The sequence below is a fragment of the Trematomus bernacchii genome, unplaced genomic scaffold, assembly GCF_902827165.1.
Source record: "Trematomus bernacchii unplaced genomic scaffold, fTreBer1.1, whole genome shotgun sequence".
NCBI lineage: Eukaryota > Metazoa > Chordata > Actinopteri > Perciformes > Nototheniidae > Trematomus > Trematomus bernacchii.
The window spans coordinates 7,965,545-7,987,816 of NW_022987616.1; the positions used below are offsets into that span (position 1 = coordinate 7,965,545).

The 22,272-nt window shown below is 42.3% G+C and overlaps 1 protein-coding gene across 2 annotated transcripts; it reads left to right on the forward strand.

Annotated features, from left to right (window-relative positions):
• Positions 1-9,584: 9,584 nt before the first annotated feature.
• On the forward strand, positions 9,585-18,963 carry LOC117484120 (phosphatidylinositol 3,4,5-trisphosphate-dependent Rac exchanger 2 protein-like). 2 transcript variants are annotated; one of them, XR_004556077.1, is made up of 2 exons: positions 9,585-9,861; positions 18,652-18,963. XR_004556077.1 is itself a non-coding variant. In XM_034132585.1 (2 exons), exons 1-2 carry the CDS (start codon positions 9,742-9,744, stop codon positions 18,773-18,775), a joined length of 270 nt encoding a protein of 89 aa, XP_033988476.1. In that variant the 5' UTR covers positions 9,585-9,741; the 3' UTR covers positions 18,776-18,963. The 2 variants fall into 2 exon arrangements, 1 of the variants encoding a protein (XP_033988476.1); XM_034132585.1 differs by having other exon boundaries at positions 18,626-18,963.
• Positions 18,964-22,272: the final 3,309 nt, after the last annotated feature.

Sequence of the window (22,272 nt, forward strand, 5' to 3'; positions counted from 1 at the left end):
TGAGGACTAGGTGCCTGACCACCAAGTGCCTCGGGAGAGCGTGGTATTGCAGGCGACACAGCGGGAATTCGGACAGCATCTTGGAATGGAAGTCAATCAGTCAAGCCTGTGGAGACACAAGCAGATTGAAATCGATTAAAATCGATTGAAAGGTACGCTTTTTTTTGGGATGGGAGGCTCCATCATCGTTCAACACCACTGGGTAAATTCAATTTACCGGGAGAAGGGGGGCTCCGACTCTGATCCATATCAGCACTGAGCTGTAGAGTGCCCCGAAGAACCAGGCCGACAGACTCATATCCGAGGCATCAATTCATGGTACTCACCAGTGGCGGCTGGTGGAAAATATTTTAGGTTGGGCTGTGGAAATGGTGACCAAACAATACTAGGGCGGTAAACGTTTTTTGAGAAAAGACCCCTTAAATTATGACTTCTGGTGATGTTAGAGGGGGGGGGGGGGGGGGGGGAGGACAAATTGAGGCTTAAAAATATGAGAAGACTGATCAATACCTCCATAATCTTCAGTGTGGTTAGCTATGAATCTTCCAAAACTTCCAAACACCTTGACCTGGACATAGTTTCTGCAGCATACACTGTGTAACAGTACAGTAGGCCCACACAAACTGCAGAACACCAGGGCTTTGGGAACACTCAAAATTACTTTAAAGGGCCCATGTCATGGCCATTTCCACTGATCATAATTACATTGTTGAGGTATACTAAAATAGATTTATACTGTGCAATTTTCCAAACTCACATTGGTTTCGCATACAGCATCTCTGTCAAGCATGTGTATTCAGCAGTATTCACTTTCTCCACTAAACGACTCGTTGGAGCTCTTGCCCCCCCCCTCCCTGTGAGCCTAGTGTGCTCCGATTGGTCAGCTCGGCCACTCGTTCTGATTAGTCAACCACCAGAGAGGCTGCGCCCATGTCAGTGCTTTTCCCGGCTGCTCTCAGCATAACATCAGTCTTATCATGGCGTCGGTACAGCGGTATATTTTATATACATATATATTTTTAAACTGTTGTTATAGAAGAGTGTGACGGCCCCAGGGCCTTTGTCTTACGATGGGGTGGAGCTGAAGAAGCTAATCAGCACGATCACGGACACCTCCGGACACTACGGCCCCAGTCTCTCTCCAAAGCGGCTGCAGGAAGACTAACTCTGCGATCCTCTCAACCACCTATCTTTGCATTTACCACAATAAATGTGCCGTGGTTTTGTAAACTCGTGTATGTCTCCTTGTCTTTCCGTTGTGGCCTACGAGCTACTCTCATAACAAAGAGTAAGTTATTTTTACCCGTTATAAACTACTACTGTTTGATGAGAAATCAAATCATGGTTTGCTATATATGAATTCAGGGAAGAAAGGATAGGCCTACTAAGTATTTCCATTAAACTTTATTTTTAGAAATGTACAAAATGAACATAAATATACATATATACACGGTATATCATCCATTCCTCCTCCTCTTGCCTGCGCACAGCTGGTGCGGTGCGGTGCCTTTTAGCACGAGGCCTCAGTAGTAGTAGAATCCCTTCCCCGTCATGGATTGTCCGCCAGGATCTGGCTGGACGAAATCAAATGCAAATCACAAAATATTAGAGAAACTTAGTTGTTTTAGATTCGTTAGTAGTAGTTGTGTAATGAACAGCTTGCCTGCTAATATGCTAACCTAGCTTTGTTTACCTTGGTAGCTAACACGATATGAACGTTAGCTTGGAGGAAAGGCAACTATAATGCAGTGTAATAAAACTACTATGAACAAAAGCTAGTGGTTCATATTAGGCTAGCAATAACGTGTTTATAATTGCAATCGTATACGGGTATTCTGCTACCATACAATGTAACTTGCATGAATACATTGTTTTGCGCTAGCATACAGCTAGCCTCGTTAGCTACATGCAGTATATGTACGGTCACAATGTACGGTAAATCACAGTACAGTATACTGTATGAGTATTCCGTGTGTGTGACTGCAGACATTCTCCTGCCATGACAAACATGTAAGGCCATCTGCTGACATTGTAGTTGATATATTTAAACGCTAGCAACGTAGCATCACAAAAATGTTTTTCTGACCAAAACTAGCTCAAGCTCCGTGTGTTAGATCGCTACGCCAGCTATAATGTAATTACGTTTCGCGACTGACCGGCAAATCACCCGCAGTATACTGTCAATAGGTATTTTGTGTGTGAATGCAGACATTCTCCTGCTATGAGATACATGTATGCAAGGCCATCTGCTGATATTAGAGTTGATATATGGAAACTCTAGCAACTTAGTTAGCACAGTTAGCACTGTGTCAATGGCTTAGCAGTCCAACACAGTTTACACATTTAAACAGTCTTGTTTGATAAATACACAAATAACAATGCAAACTTACAGGTTGTATACCCAGATCTTCCCCTGCTCCAAACGGTCCAAACAAGCTGTGCATATCCGGCCTCAAACTGGGCAATGTTTTTGGAAGCTTTCGTCTGTGAAATGCCGGTTCTTCGAACCTCTGGAGGAGGAACACGCCGCTGCTGGTGTGGCCATAGCTCTTCGGGATTGGTCCATTTCGTTCCGGGTACCGCATGACATCAGGCGGTACCCGGAACTAAATGGAAGACTCAAATGGGCAGTGACGTATCTCCAACGAGGCGTTTTGGGGAGGTATTTTCTGTGTTAGAGTTTTACTCGCTACAGGGTGTACTTTGAGGGTTTTGACTCTGCACACCGTTTACATGCATAAAAACCTTCATAACACACAAGGGGACGGGTAATAACCGGAAAAGCATGACATGGGAGCTTTAAATGATTTAATTCCCATTTAACCTGTTAAGGGGCTTTTTCCCCCGTTTTTTTTCTCACGAAACTGTGTCTCAGGGCTTCTAACACAGAACACAGACATATGAAATACAGAGAACACAACTAAGAAAACAAAGGAGGAAAAAGCAGTCACTACATTGTGCACATTAGGACAGTAAGAAAGGTGCTACTTATTACTGCAAGAGCAGCTGGTAGTGTGACAAAAGTAGTGTGACTCATTACATTTCAGAGACAGTAATATTGTAATGTAACTTATTACTTAAAAGAGACAGTAATAAGTAATATGTACTGTATTACATTTAACTTGCCCAACACTGGACAGGACACATATTTCTTGATGCTGATTCTAAACATCTGTCTGAAATATTGTGGGTTTCTCTCTGAGTGAAAGCAGAATGGGTTTAGAAAGATTTCCATGTACTGTTGTCAGTGTTTCAGGCAGAATGAGCTGCAGTCTGATTGTTCTCTGAGTTCTCGTCATCAGAGAAAAATGCCGGGCGTGTCAGAACCGGTCTAACAAGTCGTGACTGTTTTTATGTAACTCTTAATAGCAGTGGCTGTTGGTGGAAAATATTTTAGGTTGGGCTGTGGAAATGGTGACCAAACAATACTAGGGCGGTAAACATTAAACCCCTTAAATTATGACTTCTGGTGATTTTAGGTAGCGGCAGGCAGCGGTAGTGTGAACAGCCAATCAGAGTGATTGCTTGTCCCGACTTTCTCTGACCTCCCGGGCCACGGGAGGCGTCGGGAGGTGTGAAAAGGTGCCGTAAAGAGACGACGGTGCGGGACACACAAACCTGAGTAGGGTGCCTCGAATGCCCGACTGCCTCTGACGGCCTCTGACTCTGATCCATATCAGCACTGAGCTGTAGAGTGCCCCGAAGAACCAGGCCGACAGACTCATATCCGAGGCATCAATTCATGGTACTCACCAGTGGCGGCTGGTGGAAAATATTTTAGGTTGGGCTGTGGAAATGGTGACCAAACAATACTAGGGCGGTAAAACATTTTTGAGAAAAGACACCTTAAATTATTACTTCTGGTGATGTTAGAGGGGGGGGGAAGGACAAATTGAGGCTTAAAAATATGAGAAGACTGATCAATACCTCCATAATCTTCAGTGTGGTTAGCTATGAATCTTCCAAAACTTCCAAACACCTTGTCCTGGACATAGTTTCTGCAGCATACACTGTGTAACAGTACAGTAGGCCCACACAAACTGCAGAACACCGGGGCTTTGGGAACACTCAAAATTACTTTAAATGATTTAATTCCAATTTAACCTGTTAAGGGGCTTTTTTCCCCCGTTTTTTTTCTCACGAAACTGTGTCTCAGGGCTTCTAACACAGAACACAGACATATGAAATACAGAGAACACAACTAAGAAAACAAAAGAGGAAAAAGCAGTCACTACATTGTGCACATTAGGACAGTAAGAAAGGTGCTACTTGTTACTGCAAGAGCAGCTGGTAGTGTGACAAAAGTAGTGTGACTCATTACATTTCAGAGACAGTAATATTGTAATGTAACTTATTACTTAAAAGAGACAGTAATAAGTAATATGTACTTTATTACATTTAACTTGCCCAACACTGGACAGGACACATGTTTCTTGATGCTGATTCTAAACATCTGTCTGAAATATTATGTAGGGTTTCTCTCTGAGTGAAAGCAGAATGGGTTTAGAAAGATCTCCATGTACTGTTGTCAGTGTTTCAGGCAGAATGAGCTGCAGTCTGATTGTTATCTGAGTTCTCGTCATCAGAGAAAAATGCCGGGCGTGTCAGAACCGGTCTAACAAGTCGTGACTGTTTTTATGTAACTCTTAATAGCAGTGGCGGTTGGTGGAAAATATTTTAGGTTGGGCTGTGGAAATGGTGACCAAACAATACTAGGGCGGTAAACATTAAACCCCTTAAATTATGACTTCTGGTGATTTTAGGTAGCGGCAGGCAGCGGTAGTGTGAACAGCCAATCAGAGCGATTGCTTGTCCCGACTTTCTCTGACCTCCCGGGCCACGTGAGGCGTCGGGAGGTGTGAAAAGGTGCCGTAAAGAGACGACGGTGCGGGACACACAAACCTGAGTAGGGTGCCTCGAATGCCCGACTGCCTCTGACGGCCTCTGACTCCCAAAATCGGGCTGGTGTGTCCGGGCCTTCACATGTACTGGAGGGGACCCAGAATCAGACTCGGAATCAGCTGGTGAAAGTAACATTTGTTTATTAGAAAAGGGGAGCTGGGAGTGGAGGTTGGTTATGGCGGCAGTGGGAAACAGTTGTTCCAGAGTGGGTAGAGAGGCCTGGCTGGTCTTGGGAGTGTGGAAGGCCTTGGATTCCTCCTGGGAGAGACATAACAATGAGTGTGAGGCAAAAGCAGGCAAAGTTGTCAAAGAATATGCTGGCAAAAAGCCAGAGCGGCACGCAACAATCCAGCAGGGAATGAGAGCAGGCTGCAGGCTTTCATAGTGTGGCTGATGAGCAGGTTGCAGGTGTGGTTGATTGGAGATTGCTCCCAGCCATGTAGAGCAGACCAGCAGGCAGGGGGGGGGGGGGGGAGAGAGAGACACACAGTAGAAACAAACACATGCAAACACTAACAGGGGTTTCAGGGACGGGCAGTGACAGTCGGTCCGTTCCTCTATGGCCCGTTCTCATTTCATCAAATTCCCCTCCTCGACTCCTATCCTCGAGACTTAGTCCCGCCCACAGGAGATGCGAGCGGAGGAGGGGAGCCGAGGAGAGAGGAGGGGAAGCAGCAGGCGGTTAGAGAAATGAGAACTCCTCTCCTCTGAGCGGTCATTTTAAAGAGACGTCCATTAATGATGACAGGAGGCACAGCAGCCCTCTGTCTGATGGACAGATGTGTTCATGACCACTTATATATTTACTTTGATTCATTCACAGTGCGGTATAATGAGACAATAACAGGCTACAGATGCGGACACACACACACCACATACACACACATACACACACACACACACACACACACACACACACACACACACATACACACACACACACACACACACACACACACACACACACACACACACACACACACACACACACACATATGCATATATTTATATAAATATATACAATTTCAGAATCAAACAAGTATTACAAGTAAGCAGAGGACACCAGAGGCCTGTACTACGAAGCCGGATTGTCCTAACCTGGATATGTTTGAGTTAGCCGGTTGGCCCAATCCAAAACATACGCGCTCTCGCTAAACTGTACTACGACGCTGGTTATCAAGTGGATCGCTCAAGCCAGCCGTGTCCTATCTAGTTAGGTGCGCGTTCACATGAAAGGGGTGGTATTTGGAGCATTCGACCAATCACAAACATGGACAAGCGTACTGACAGCGCAGCGTCATACTTCCTGAATGAAAAGTGAACTTTAATATTAGTCAAATATGAAGAAGTTGAACTTTAAACATCCATGACTTAAACACTTTATCCAGGATCAAAGCCACATAGCTGCACCTGCAAGGTGAATACAGCTGGTAACAGAGAAAGTGTTTGAATGCGTACATTAACAGGTTTATGATATCACTGCCCCGTCTAAGACACGATCTGACTTTAATTACATTTGACTCCAGTGTTTCGTCAACTTAATGTGTTGCTTAAAATAATACTTCTGCATCCAGTATGTGACACTGTGAGTGTTGCACGGCCAGATACGGCTCAGCTGACTCAGATAAGGAAATATATGATACATTATGATGTGATATGATATGAATGATAATGGGACACATCGACGTCTGCACTCACAGTGCCGCGGACTGTACGTAATGTTACTCTGATCCGGTTACTTATGTTGTGGCAGATATTTAAGTAAGCTTTCTTAACGCTAATGTTATAATAGTCAGATTGCTCTGAAGGTGGGAGGGGATATTCTATTAATTTTCACGTTCACACAGTCAGTTGATTTTTGCCGGCCGTCTTTCCTGCAACGGCAGTTTTTCTGTATTTCCTCTATCCTGTAATATGACTTGATTGCTTTAAACTCCGCACACGGAGCTCTGATTGGTCAGCAGGCAGTGCTTTCACTGAGTTGATCAGCCTGCAACGCTCAGCATAAGTTACCATGGAGATCTAGCACGCTAAAAAGAGAACCAGCGTCGTAGGACCGGAAAGCCCGAGTTTTCCCTGAAGTCAGCCGGCTAAGAGAAAATCCGGCTTCGTAGTACAGGCCTCAAACCAACTGAGACCTGTCTGTCCGCTGCATCTACGCACACACTGCACCACACACACCTACACCACACACACGCACCTACAGCTCCTAAAGCATAATCATCAGGCTACAGCTGTTGTGTATTTTATTATGTGAAGCACTAAATGGTTTTAGAAAAATATCGACTTTGTTTGTAGATATCTACTAAACTAAAGCAAATAAAGAGAGTAGGCCTGTTATACTGAGTGATATATATTATACACACTGCTCTGCTTTCTGCACGGACCTCACAGCTGTTCTCACTGTAAACATCGTGTCGCGATGAAAGTAGTTAATAAAATAATATCCAGGGGATGCATGCAGAGCTGTGATTGGCTGAGATCAGTCCGGCCGTGCGTCTCGACTCTTTGAAACATCTCTGTTCCCGGAAATGCATCCACGAAGGAGCCGTGGAGGACTGTGGAGGACCCATCAGTGTATCCTCGGTTATAGCTCCTCCAGAGAGCCTCCTCGACGCTCGATACTCGGTCCTCGATGTGCATTTAGAGAAATTAGATGTCCTTCAACATGGCGCGCTAAAATTAATTTCCGGTTAACTACCGGAGGACCGAGGAGTCGAGGAGTCGAGGAGGGGGATTTGATGAAATAAGAACGGGCCTATATCAAATCTAAAGGGTGCAATAACGATTTGTATCCAATATGCATAAACAGCGGACACTGTTTATACGCAGCCCTCACAAACCACACACGGCCAGATAGCTTATCTAACAGTTAGAACCTACATACGAGACACAACCTTTATAGTCAGAAAAAAGTGTGATTATTTTCTGATATTTTACACATGATATTATGAATACTGTGGGCCTACATACCTTAGTGTGATTATAAGTGTATGTGAGTGAATATTGCCTGCAAATTCGTTTTTATACGTCCTATTCATTGTCTCAATGCACTCATACATCTTAAGAAAGTTATCACCAAAAATGTTAAGAATGTTTTTAGAGAACGTTATCCTACCTTCCATAAAGTGAGTTTGCTGCATTTCCTCCATTTTATACCATACGATTAAACTTTATTCTCAAATCTAGACTGTAACCCTTCATCACAGCATCACAGTTCAATAAAGACAGAAGTTGTGTTAATGTGTGTTACATCTGCATGAAGGCCTCCAGCAGAGGATGCACAATGACATCTGGAAGTGTAGCGCCCCCTGCTGGCAGCAAACACACATTACAATATAATACCTGGAGCATGCAGTACCACCACATTCCACCAGAGGGCACTATATGTCAACATTTACCTGTCCTCATCTCACAAAACTGAGCCTTTTAGATTATATATATATATATCGCAAATTGAATCGCAATCGCAATATCTGTCAGAAAAATCGCAATTACATTATTTCAGCCCTACACACACACACACACACACACACACACACACACACACACACACACACACACACACACACACACACACACACACACACACACACACACACACACACACACACACCTCATCTGAAGAACTGATGGCTTTGCAGAGCGTGTAAAACATTGAGTTATTTTAAAGCTTAATGATCCAATCAGAGCTTTCTGACTGCTCTTCGTTAACCGACTGCTGTGTGCTTTATTATGTGGAGACAGAAAGCGATTATAGTGAAGCAGCATTACTCCATTCATGGTTTACTTTTGTAGTGACACTGCATCTTGGTCAATGTGGAGGAAGATATTTATCTCAATTAAAACCACCTAAATACTCTAAGTGTAGCTTACAGGGTCAAGGTGGCATTTTGAATTAATTTCTACAATATGTACTGCTCTGGAGCTCCTCAGGTAAACCAAATGCTCAATAACATCTCATTTATTAATTGTTTATGTTTTGCATTTAGGACATTTCAGGTGTTGTTCCTTTAAAATAAAAGTAATATATCAATTAAAAGTAATATAAAGCATCATTTCAGCAGGTTAATTATTAATGTCCTGCTTGTATTCAATCAAAGTATACTCTATTATGAATCATGTTGTTTTCAAACCTGTTGCTGCTCTTTTATTCTGAAAACCGCAGCCGGAAGTCACTTTGTTTACACTTTTTATAACATGTACATTTAGCATTTTTTTAAATCCTATCTTTATCCAATTTTATTAAAACCTTTTTTAAATTAAATGTATTATTTATTATAATTTTAACATATTTTAAATAAAAGAAATGGAGTTTGTGAAAATTTCAGGAAAGAAAGACAAAAATCCAAGAAATTGCTCCTTCAAAATAAGATAATAAATAAAAACCAAGTCATATGGACTATTAATTCAGGCAGTTTATCACTCTCTTACTGCCTGTTGTCTCCACCAGTAATGCTACTAGATTGTAAATACTCTTTTTGATCATATAAACAGTTAGTTAGTATAAGTTAGTTTGTGTTTTAGTTGTCAAACCTGTTGCTGCTCTTTCATTCTGAAATCCACACCCGGAAGTTGCCTTGTTTACACACTAGCAGCTTGACATCTATCCTCTGCAGTGAATCTGTGGAGGCAGGATCGAGGATGCAGACTTTAGTTACATGGAAATAACTTTCTGTGCACTTGTTGCCCACTCTTCTCTCTTCTGTGGACTTTTATTTATTTAAATTCCACTTCCTGCAGACACCGGACCATGCTGCACATCTTCCTCCTCTGAAGGCTGAGGGGAAACTTTCTTCTGCAGGATTTAATACATATTACAGGATTATTATTTGTTGCATGAACCTCCTCACAATGACGGAGGAAAGCCCGGAGAAGCAGCTCCGGCTCCGGGTGTGCGTCCTCAGCGAGCTGCTGCACACGGAGCGGGACTATGTGCAAACCCTGGAGTTCCTCTCGGTGAGTTAAAAGCACATTTCTGGGGTTAAAAGAAGCCCAAAAAGCTCCGGGACAAACAATCCCAGGCTGCTGTTTAGTATGCAAACTGCGTGAGGCTGCAGCACCAAGTGGGAGCACTTTATTCTCATACTGGGAGATGTTCTGGTCTCTCTGGGATGGAGGGATTGATCTATCAGACTGATGGGGTGAAATTGTGAAAGCAGGCATGTGTGAGCTTTAGTTCAGAACAGCCAGAGGAGTTTAATCCTCACAGTCTGGGGTCTGAGAGGAAGACACTGAGACAATAATGCACATAAACCTCTAAATCTAATGGTTTTAGACCTTGTTTTCTGTTAAAATGAACATTCTCTCACGTGGTTTTCACTCTCTACATGCACTGTTTGCTTCCAAGTTACAGTCCAGTTGTTGTACTTCACCTTAAAACTCCTAAAACAACTGAAATTCATCAGGGAAGCTAATGCAAGGACATCTGTATTTCATACTCAGGCTTCTGCTGGATACTGAAGCTGAGACATCATCTATTTTTTTATATAATGCATTCATCGTTTAAGTAGTTTTTATGCAAATATGTCAGAAAATGCTGCTTTTATTTGTTTTAAATTATAGTAAAGTGAATATCTTTGGACATCTTTGGAGTTTCAGGAACTTTGACGGACTTTTCAAACTATTTCCTGACTTTGCTTTCACCAAACTATTGACTTATTCATCTGGAAATGAGCTGTAAGTTATAGTTGTCCCTTCATATGATTTCCCACACAGTATATAAAACACAGTGAGTTACTTTGAGCTGCTTCCTTTGCCAACTTCTGATCAGATCCAGACTCAGTGCAGGTGGAGTCAGATCCAGACTCGGTGCAGGTGGAGTCAGATCCAGACTCGGTGCAGGTGGAGTCAGATCCAGACTCGGTGCAGGTGGAGTCAGATCAAAACCACACACTGTTTTTATAGAGAGAAACCTTGGAAATGCTTATTTTAAACTACAGAGTACTGCTGCCTCCTCTTTGGACGTTTCGGTCAAAGTCAATTAAGATTTGTTGGTCAAATAGTTTTATTTGAATGCTGAAGAAACCTATGAACACATCTTTGATACAAGCCAGATGTCTGTGTGGAGAAACTGCTTTAAAGATACTAAAGGGTGGTTTTGGTCTACGCTGAATAAGATTCCTTAAGTCCAATAAGTAGTCTGGAGGTGCTTCTCTGATCAAAACAAGATTCTCTATGGAGGAACTCCCATTAGTCGATTACATTAACTGATCTAATTGGTTGATAACATATTAGTATTTGTCGAGACGTCAACTCAGCGGTTGTTTAGGTTTTTGTCCACTAAGATTTGTGAACTCCAAGATTTAAAGAGATGCTTTCTGCGAGACTCGCTGTGGAGAAGCTCAGTCTCACAGGGACGTCATTCATCGATAACGTTGTGGACTAACTATCTTTTTACTTAAGTACATTTCGAAGCCTCTTTACTTTTACTTGAGTAAAGAAGTTTAGTCAGTACTTTTATAAACACGAGTATCTGTACTTCTACTTGAGGAAAGGATGTGTGTACTTTAACATCTCTGCTACTTTCTGACCTTTAGCAGAGCATCAGTGGATGTGGAGGAGGAGATGTGTCCTCTGTCCTGATTTGGGGGGGTTTGAGGGGGTTTTGGGGAATGCAGTGCCCCCCCCCCTTTCTCCCCCCTGTGGTGCTGGGAGTGGGATTCATTTCAGAAGTGACTGATCTGTACAAGGAAACTCTGTGGGAGGCATCAGACTGAGATCTGACAGAAACTCAGCAGCTGATAAAGAAGAAGTGATTAAAAAAGGACATAAAAGTCACTTTTATCTACAGCTGGAAAAAGGAATTATTTTTAATAATCTAGGGGATCATTTGCTATCAAATCTTTTGCTAAATGTCTTGTTCTGTCAGTGAAAAACCCAAAGATATTCATGTGATATGATATAAAACAGATAATGGGCTGAAAACACATGTTTTACACAAAAACATTTGAAATGTAAAAACATCTACAGACTTGGAGAAACTGAGATGCATCATTTTCTCACCAATAGGTCACTGATGATGAAATGAAGGGGGAGTTGCATCCCTTTTGTCAGTCAGAAACCAACAGATATCAACCTTATTAGAAATAAACAGAGAAATGAGGAAATAGGAATGATTTTAAATAATCTAGCGGTTCATCAAGGGGATACTTGGCTACCAATAAATTAATTGTTTGGTGTCATTTTATTTTTAAATAAACTTTTTAAACAAAACATCTCTTCTTCTCAATTCAAAGATTCAAAGGTTGTATCATCAGATGCTTCAGAGTAGACAGTCTTCTGACCTGAGCTCCTCCAACAATGCAACATGTATACTCAAATACTAAATGAAAAGTAGTGCAAGAAGTCTATGTACATGTCAATAGAATATGGGATATGTACAAAATGTAATCCGGTTTATTGCGGTGATAATACTTATATAAATCTGTGTGTTAGTCGTCTAATGGTTGCAGCTCTATGATCAACTGTTATATAATCTGGGGGGCAGGGAGACCCCTTCAATCACGGGTGTCCAAACTTTTTTCACCGACGGCCACACACAGAAAAATATACAAAGCTCTGGGCCGCTCACTAGAGGTTTATCGCCTCATAAGTTCTGTTTAAGTTGGAAAAATCAATCAAATGGAGGTCAATTATTCTTGATACTTGAAAATGCTTTTAAAATTCAGCTCTCCAGAGGGTTCACTTTATCGTGTTAGCAGCTCATTCCTTAAAACAGAAACTTCAGATTTCTGATAATGAGAGGAAATATGAAGGGTTGATTTCAAGGTTGTTGTGTAAATAATAGGGCTGTCAGTCGATTAAAATAGTTAATCGCGATTAATCGCAAATTAATCGCACATTTTTTATCTGTTCTAAATGTACCTTAGAGGGATATCTTTCAAGTTTTTAATACTCTTATCAACATATGAGTGGACAAATATGCTTTATATGTTTGTTTATTATCATTTGAACAATGACAAATATTCTCATGAATATTAAACACAACAACCTGAACATTACAAATATTCTCCTCAATTCAAACCTGGAACCCTCTCATAACAATAATTGTGTGTGTGTGTGGTGTGTGTGTGTGTGTGTGTGTGTGTGTGTGTGTGTGTGTGTGTGTGTGTGTGTGTGTGTGTGTGGTGTGTGTGTGTGTGTGTGTGTGTGTGTGTGTGTGTGTGTGTGTTGTGTGCTGTGTGTGTGTGTGTGTGTGTGTGTGTGTGTGTGTGTGGTGTGTTGTGTGTGTGTGTGTGTGTGTGTGGTGTGTGTGTGTGTGTGTGTGTGTGTGTGTGTGGTGTGTGTGGTGTGTGTGTTGTGTGTGTTGTGTGTGTAGTGTGTGTGTGTGTGTGTGTTGTGTGGTCGTGTGTGTGTGTGTGTGTGGCGCGCGGCCCACTGTGATGATCGTTGCGCTCTAGTGTGGCTCAAGGCATATATGCTCGAATGGGAGCTGCCTGGACGCTGCAATCATGTTGCGCGTACATCCGTGCTGAGTGTGCTGACTTTTCGTACAATGTCCCACTGTCTGGCTACCTGCATAACGTCAGTGCTCGGCGCAGTTGTCCGGCGAAATGTCATTGAAAACAGCTCCTTATATCCGTTAGCGCAGCTAGCTAGCACCAGATGCTAACAACAACAACACGTAAGGTGTGCCTCGCTCGCGCGAGTCGCGCCACACATACACACTCCCTCCCGGTCCTCCCGATGGCCAGTCCGGGCCTGCCAGTGAGCGTGGAAGTGTGGTCTGCCACAAGCGGGCGGCAGGAGCGAGGCTGTCAGCATCAGCTTGTCGATGGTATTTTACACTCGATGCGCTCTGAAACTACGGCGGCCGAGGACAAAAAATACACATGCGTTAATCGCGTTAAAATAATTAGTGGCGTTAATTTTTTTTTGCGTTGACAACTTGACAGCCCTAGTAAATAAGTTATTGGGCTTTTTTCTTATCAACTTAGATTTGTTAGAACATGTTTCCAACTTTAATTGACTGACTTTATTTGAAAAGTGGGCGTATTAACACATGAATACTGCTGTGTAATATATGTGAACATATATATTTAAGAAGTACAATATAAGACAAGCAGAAGTTAATTATACTTAAGTCATTAGGATGATCAAAGGCCCCCCCACTGTGAGGCGGGGGGTCATAACTTCATCTTAACTTCAGGGGGGGTAAAGGGTATCACAGGGTGAGGGTGGGGGAGTGGGGGGGGGGGGGGGGGTCTGTTCCTGAAAACCATATTTCCTGCAGGACGAATTCCTCCGAGGGTCGGAAATGTTCTGGAACAATGAGCTGAGATTACTGAACTCCCCCCCCCCCTCAGAGGAGACGGTGTGAGGGTGTTTTATCTGGGGGTATGCACGTTATATCTTATTTTGAGAAAAGGGGGATGCAGCTAACGAGTGCTTTAATTATAGATTAATGGTTTCATGTCAGAAAAAGAGCAAAAATGTCAAAATGAACGTTTCTGTCTTCAAATGTCTTGTGTGTGCAGAACCCACACATATTCACTTAGTATGATATTAAACAGATAATGGAGGAAATGTCTATATTTCGGGGCTGAAAACGGCTTTTTCTGAGATTTCTACATGAAGAAACGTACTGCTATGAACAACTTCTAAAGCCTTTTCCAGACTCTGAGCAACTGGGATGGAGACTTTTCACCATTTCCTGACTAATGGGTTACTAAATGATGAAATGAAAGGGTAGTTGCATCCCCTTTGTCAGTCAGAAGCCCACAGATATCCACTTTAGTCGGATATTAAAAGTCTAAATGGGACTTTCTTTGTATTAAAACATCACTTTTTAATCCACAAGCGTCCACAGTAGTAGTTTAGAGAGGAAGTCGTCTCAGCCTGTCTTACATAATGAACAATTATATCTTCAGATAGTGGGCGGTGTGTTTATGTTGGACGACGACGACGAGCCAATAAACTGACATCCATTCTTAGAAGCGTCTGCATGAGGGGAACAGATAAAGAGTCAAGGAAACATTTGAATGAGTGTGTGTTTCTGCAGAGTTCACTTTCTATATTAAGAGCTCTGCAGTGCATTAGTCGCTCAGATTCAGCTTCACGTCAGCCGCTGAGAGAAGTGTTTCAAACATGGTTAATGAAACACAGGTGATTTGGGGGAGCAATGAGAGGACGGGGGGGGGGGGGGGGCGGGGGAGCAATGCCAAGTAGGGTTAGAGCAACATTTTCAAAGTCTCAAAGAGGACCACATTTGTGACTAACAATGTCTTATGATGTGCAATACATAACAGCTACCCTCTGAAACAATACAGCACTCATTTATTCAAGAATCATCTAAATCTTTACAGGACAAGACTGACTGTTTATGTGCAGCAGATGGTACTGTGTATGTGAGCCTGTAACAGACTTCTTTATGAGGCGGATCTGACACGATGTAGTGTGCACAGTACAGGTCAAAGCCTTATACTGTCCATACTGCACCTAGGATGCCACAGAGAAACATCAAGAAAGCCACCAGAATAACATATCTTATATAAAGTATGGATTGGATAGGAAAAGAGCAGATATGACGTGAACAATGATATGGTATTGTTTAAGAGAACTGTCTGATTTGAAATCAAAGAGTGATGTACACGTGGGTAGAAATGTAGATGAATATGTCGAGCTGTGGATGGATGCTCTCTGCATGTGTAGCCTCTTGTGTTGTCCCTGGATCAATCATTAAAGTTTTCTGATACTGTGATCAGCTGTTTGATTTCTATGCGGCACTTACCATCATCTGAGTTCAAACATTTCAAAGCTCAATGGTTACGTTTTTGTATAACACAACGTGACCATGTGTAACTTCAAGCTAGCACTGAGCATTCAGAGCACGTTGATCAGGGTAGATGTCAAACATTGTGTTGTCCAAAGGATTTGAATAAATGTTTGCTATTGAAACCAATCCATGTTTGTCTCTTCAGGTCCTTCACCCTGTCCACCCTCTGACCAAATGAAATGCATCTTTTCAAATCTAAAGTTCACTTTGGTCTCCTCTAGCCTAAGATGTCTGTAACTGTGTCTCTTTGAAGCATATTTTCATTCAGTTTAACAAGGCAATGTTAGTTAAAGTTGTAACGCAGATTCATCTTCGCTGATCTTGCTGAGTTTATTTGAGTGGATTTATTATCCAGCTTCAGGAAGAACTGTTCATTTATCATATTATGAGATGAACTGTACCAGAGTCACATTTAATAACAACAGTGCATTTCACCAAAGCTAATTGACTACCTGTCACATTCATATAAATATGTTATCATTTTCACATTTGCAATGAATGCTGAGATCTGTGTGTCCTTAGTGTGAAGAGAAAACACAAATGTGTGCTGTGTTTACAAAGAGATGCATTATTTTACAATCAAATAAACTAAATCAGGTCATAACCACGGAGCAGCTTAACCGACTGCTCTCAAACTGAACAGCCATGTCAAGCTAACAGTGAATAATTCAAATAGCTGTAATCTATTATTTAACATTACACACTGGAAATACTAAAGGACTGAGAAATGATTTAAAGGTGCATTGCGCTGCGTCCTACATTAGGTCTGTAGATTGATATCTGCTGTGATGGGAAGAGGACAGATGATTCCTGTTCTCAATACATGAAGAGAATCACACTCTGCTAGCTCCAGGTCAGCTGTTCTAACTCAATTCAATGTGAAATTGAATATCTGTTTCATTCTGTTTTACAAAAACACTGAATCAGATGACTAATGGAAACAGCAAAGGGTTAAATGCTGACGATAGACTTGGAAAGTGTAGTAACAGCTCAGCAGCTCCACAGCTTTCACACTCTTCATAACAGACTGTGAGCTTCAGTGCACCACTTCTATAAACCTGGAGATAATGAATATGCAGTCATTTGAAAGCAAGAAGCTCCCTACCGGGTCCTTCTGTGGTTGAGACGCCAGGAGATGCAGTGTTCCTACCTTTCTGCATGTGTGCATGTCTCTGTCCTCTTTCTCCTGGTTCTCTACTGTCACTATCAGGTCATGTAACACAGCACAACCAATAGTCCAGCGTAACACAGACATTTCTCTGTCTGCTGGATACAGGGAGTTATATGCTAATGGGTTGGATATCATTGATACATTGATGATCTATCAGGCCTCTTTCTGCCATCTTGTGGTCAAACATCACTTCATGAAGCTTTGAACATTGATTCCTACATTTGCAAACATGTTTCTATCAATCAAGGATGTCTCAACTGTTCCTGATTCCACATACATCAATTATGCTGGTGTCATCTTTGGTCAAACCCTCTCCTGGAACACTATGTTGATCAAACAAATGAAACTAGCTAATACAAATGTGTCTCAGTGTTGCCAATGTCATATGTCGAGTGGATCACAGGTTCAGTTGTCTTTTCAGTATGGTAACCATGCATCATAATGATTTGACTGATGTTAAACAAAAGCATTTATAAAATAACATTGATGAATTGTAATTCAGTGACCTTTGGGTTGTTTGAAGTGTCTGCTCCAGACACCATGCTTCACTGGTTGGTCATCTCAGTGTCACACAGCCATTGACTCCGAATGACCTTGAGTGATAGGGTTCATGAGATAACAGACATCATTCTTCACAGCCACTGCACTAACAGCTGTCAGTTGATAAAGGTTACCCTCCTCCTCCTCTCCAGTGAAAGCATCATGTCTGTGCTCAATGGACTGGTCCAAGCTGCTGACCAATTACAAGGAAAAGAGCTGTACCCAGGTCTGTCTCATTTAATCCCTTTGACTCCTCATTTCAAGCCATCTCTACCTTCCTTCACCGAGGCCGATGTAGCAACAGGGTCCCTGGTTCTGTGTGTGTTGTCTCCGATATTAAAAACCAAAAGCTGGAAGCTCACAGAGATACGATGATAACTGTGACAGAAAATAGACAGTACCTGCATTGAAACTGCACGGAGGGGTCAACTGGAGTATTCTCCATCGCTGCCCCAATACATAAATACATACAATATATTACTATTATTATTCAAACATAAACTGTCAAGCAAATCACCTCATGCACGCTTAGGCAGGAATGGCAGGAAGTGCACAATGATAACACTTTCACACTGTGGTGCAGTGTGTAGTCTGGATCTGCTGTTACCCATAACACTCCACAACAGGGCAGTGTTGTTGAACGCAGATCCAGACTCCTCCCCCAATCAGGTTCTGCTATAAAAGGCACCTGTGGGCCTTTGTTCCCTCTTTGCTGAGTCATGGTTGGTGGTACAGGTAGGCACTACATTGCATTACATTACATTACATTTAGCTGACGCTTTTATCCAAAGCGACTTACAATAAGTGCATTCGACCAACAAGATACAAACTAGAAGAAAACAGAATCATATGACGCACACCTGCACACTTGCTAGCCTGTTCCACTCTTCGTTTTCCGAATGCCAGGAAGGATTCTTGCCAGCTTCTGAAGGAAGTGACTCGGAAGACATGTGCTACCAAGCAAGCATCCTCGCGATTGAGAAACGGCCTCTGTTTGTCCAGGATACCAGTGATTTGTTAATTACCCACACCTGCTGTGGTGAATAGGTCCAAAACATTCAAATGAATTGTTTGTGTGCAGCATGGTGAATTGTTTTACCCCCCACCTTTTGTAGGTTCAACTGCTGCTGTTTAATTGCCAGTGTTTATCCTTCAATGTTTAGCTTAGCTTAGCATTTGCCAATTGTTCACACTGTTTAAGAACCAACATGGATTTTTGTTTAACTTTGTTTCAGTTGAAGGTGGTTTTTTGTCACCGTAGGACTGAGAGTGGCGCAGCTTCACCAACAGAGGGCAGTGTAGGACTTCACTCTGCAAACATCCTTGCTACAGACTTGCAACTGGCAGTATCAGTTTCATCTCATCGCTGCGTCAGACAGGGTTAGTGCGGCTCTATTTGATATGTATAACAACAAAGCAGAGACTTGTTTAATATTGGTTTATTGGTTCATAATCAGAGCCCATTGTGGTTTATGGCTTATTATTGTTACCAGTCAGGATACTCCGTAGAAGTTGCAGAGTATCCTGGAGTCCATGTTGAACCTCCTTAGCCTGTGGAGGAAGAAGAGCCGCTGTCGAGCTGTTTTGGTGATGGTGTTTGTGTGATGAGTCCATGTCAGGTCCTCGGTGATGAGTCCATGTCGGGTCCTCGGTGATGAGTCCATGTCAGGTCCTCGGTGATGAGTCCATGTCAGGTCCTCGGTGATGAGTCCATGTCAGGTCCTCGGTGATGAGTCCATGTCGGGTCCTCGGTGATGAGTCCATGTCGGGTCCTCGGTGATGAGTCCATGTCGGGTCCTCGGTGATGAGTCCATGTCGGGTCCTCGGTGATGACTCCATGTCGGGTCCTCGGTGATGAGTCCATGTCAGGTCCTCGGTGATGAGTCCATGTCGGGTCCTCGGTGATGAGTCCATGTCGGGTCCTCGGTGATGAGTCCATGTCGGGTCCTCGGTGATGAGTCCATGTCAGGTCCTCGGTGATGAGTCCATGTCAGGTCCTCGGTGATGAGTCCATGTCAGGTCCTCGGTGATGAGTCCATGTCAGGTCCTCGGTGATGAGTCCATGTCAGGTCCTCGGTGATGAGTCCATGTCAGGTCCTCGGTGATGAGTCCATGTCAGGTCCTCGGTGATGAGTCCATGTCAGGTCCTCGGTGATGAGTCCATGTCAGGTCCTCAGTCAGGGACGTCTCTGGCCAACTTGGGGCCCCAAGCGACATTGTGAGATGAGCCCCCCCACCGACAGGAGTGAAAAAAATGTGGGAAACAAAGTACTTTGCAAATATAATTCTTATCAACAGTTACTTTTTTATACAGTGAGGTAAATGGTAAATGTGCATGTATGTCGTTCAGTATGCGTTTACAGGTGAATACGTCTGCATTTCCTGCATGCAAAGTCATCGACAAGGTCATCGTATGGCAGCTGCTGTGCCAACTGTGCGTTGATGCTTATGATAGCCAGGCCACTTAAGCGTTCTTGTGCCATTGACGACCGGAGGTACGTCTTCATAAGCTTCAGTTTGGAAAAGCTTCTCTCAGCAGACGCAACTGTAACAGGAAGAGTTACTGCAATGCCGAGGGCAATCCAGAGATTTGGGTACAGTTCCTGTAACTCACTTTTGTGGAGAAATTACAACATCTCCAGAGCAGGTTTTTGTAGTGGCATCTTTGGGAGGTTGATGATCTCCTGGACCAATGCAGACAAGAAATCCATCATTCAAGCAGACTTAAGATATGTTCTGATCTTAATAGTGCACTACAGAATGAATATAGTGAAAATACTAGCCTCAAAAAGATTAAAATATAATTAATGCAAATAAACTACTTCTACTACTAATAATAATAATCAATTCAATAATATAAATACTATATTATTTTATTATAATATAGTTGTAATATAGTCAAAACTAAACATGCTTATTACATGCTCAAAGACTGATATTTCTTAAATCTGTATTCAAATGTAGTTCCCTCTGTCAGCAATGTATCAACAACTACACACACATTTCTATCAGTATTTCTCTGTGTTGTGGTACAACACAGAGAAATACAGAAATGTATACGCTACCAGGACACAACAGTTTTGGATGATGGAAAGATCAAACACCTCACACAACACGAAAGGAATGCCTTCCTCACAGCATTGATAGAACCACCGATTACAATTCTTCTTCACAACAGAATGACACACAAGGGTTTGGTCTACACAAGTAAAAACTATACCCGCGCCAAAAGACGCAATGATTATTGTGTAAGTCTGACAGATGGACGCTCTGGGGAGATGGAGCAGATAATATCATTGAGCTCAGAAGCAGGAGCAGAAATGGCCATGTTCTTCAAACCTTTGGACACACAGACTAGGTCCTTCCCCCTTCCACAGGGTTATGGTTTTGTGCCTCATATCTTTAGGGGAAATGAAGGTACCTTGATCCACTTGGTTCCAGTTGATGATCTTGAACAAAAATGTCTCCTTGTGAAGTCCGCTGATGGAATGTATCCATGCAACTTCCCAAACCTGTATGAGAGGGATTACAATGCTAAATGAGTAATGAGCCGTCATCATGGTAAAACTGTCCGGTGTCTCTCTTTCCCCTGGACTCATTTTCTCCTTTTTCATGTTTAATTGTTCCTCTTTAAGGGGCCCTAATGTGCTAATTTCTTGTTAAATATTGTTTACACAAGAACCTATATAACACACTACAGGAAAGAAAAACCCCAAAACGAACCACCCTCAATGAGACACTAAATACAAATGATCCTGAAAGTTTGCAAATGGTGTCCTTTTTAAGTAATTGTTGTATCATTCATAACACTCTGAGATTAATCACAATGTGGCCACCTGTCATCTCCACTAGTGACATTTCAATTAAAACGAACAGTCTTATTTATAGAGCTTTGTATACTACTGAGTTTGTATGTTATGTCTCTTAAATAAATGGAATGGAAATTAGTGCTCTTAGATTGCCATACCTTTCACAGATGTGAGCTTCTTTGGGGTTAAAGGCTGCCGGGTGGACTTCGGGCACTGCTTCCCTGGCTCCTTTCCCGAAGCGTCTTCGTGCCCCAAACTGCCACTGCCAACTCTTTCACGAAGAGAGAGTCCCACGTGTTAGCTTCGATATGTGACCAGACCTCTGGACGCACTTTCATATCTTCTCCCAATTGAATGTTATACTTTACAGGTTGTTCAATGTTGGAGAATCTGAGAGGGGTACAACGTTGAATATACTGCATGTTCAGTAGTTGTACTTGTTAGTGCACGGTATACTTGTAAACTAAACCAAATATTGAACCTCATCTCCTTTTGGGGATTGACATGGTGCCAACTCATTGCCTCTGTAATGTTATAGAGCATAAGGTGAAGACAGGTAACAGTTGCACCTCGTTGAAATCCACCCACTTGCTTTAACAGTTGAGTTTACATTTCAGAGCAGCTCTTAAGTGATCACATCATTAATAACAAGTCTTATCAGAGCAAGAAGAAGAAGTCAGACACAAATATTTAACTTAACTAATGCCAGCTTTGTCCTTTCATTTGCACTGTTGAACATTGCAATAAACATGTCTTAACATCAGAAGGCACTTTGGAGGTAACACTAACCAATGATGGTCTTCTTTGGGCACCGGGATCTTTGACAGTAAGAGAGGAGACAAGCCACCATGTCACCAATTTGAAAAGTGATTGAAAACATACGAACAATAAAAGTAAGCATCATAAACCTTATTTTAAGTCTTACAGGCTTTCTTTCTTTATTTCATTGTCACTTTCTGTAAAAATATAAAAGATGATTAACCCCATAAAAGATCAAACAGCTTAAAACTATTTTTATTATTTTTAGAGTTTGATGTCAAATGGATGCTGAGAGGTGCCGCTGAACTCATCGT

Coding starts and splice junctions, on each gene's coding strand:
- LOC117484120 (XM_034132585.1), top strand. CDS start 9,742: ATGAACCTCCTCACAATGACGGAGGAAAGCCCGGAGAAGCAGCTCCGG. Junction 9,862..18,625: donor AAACCCTGGAGTTCCTCTCG/GTGAGTTAAAAG, acceptor ACTTTGTTTCAG/TTGAAGGTGGTTTTTTGTCA.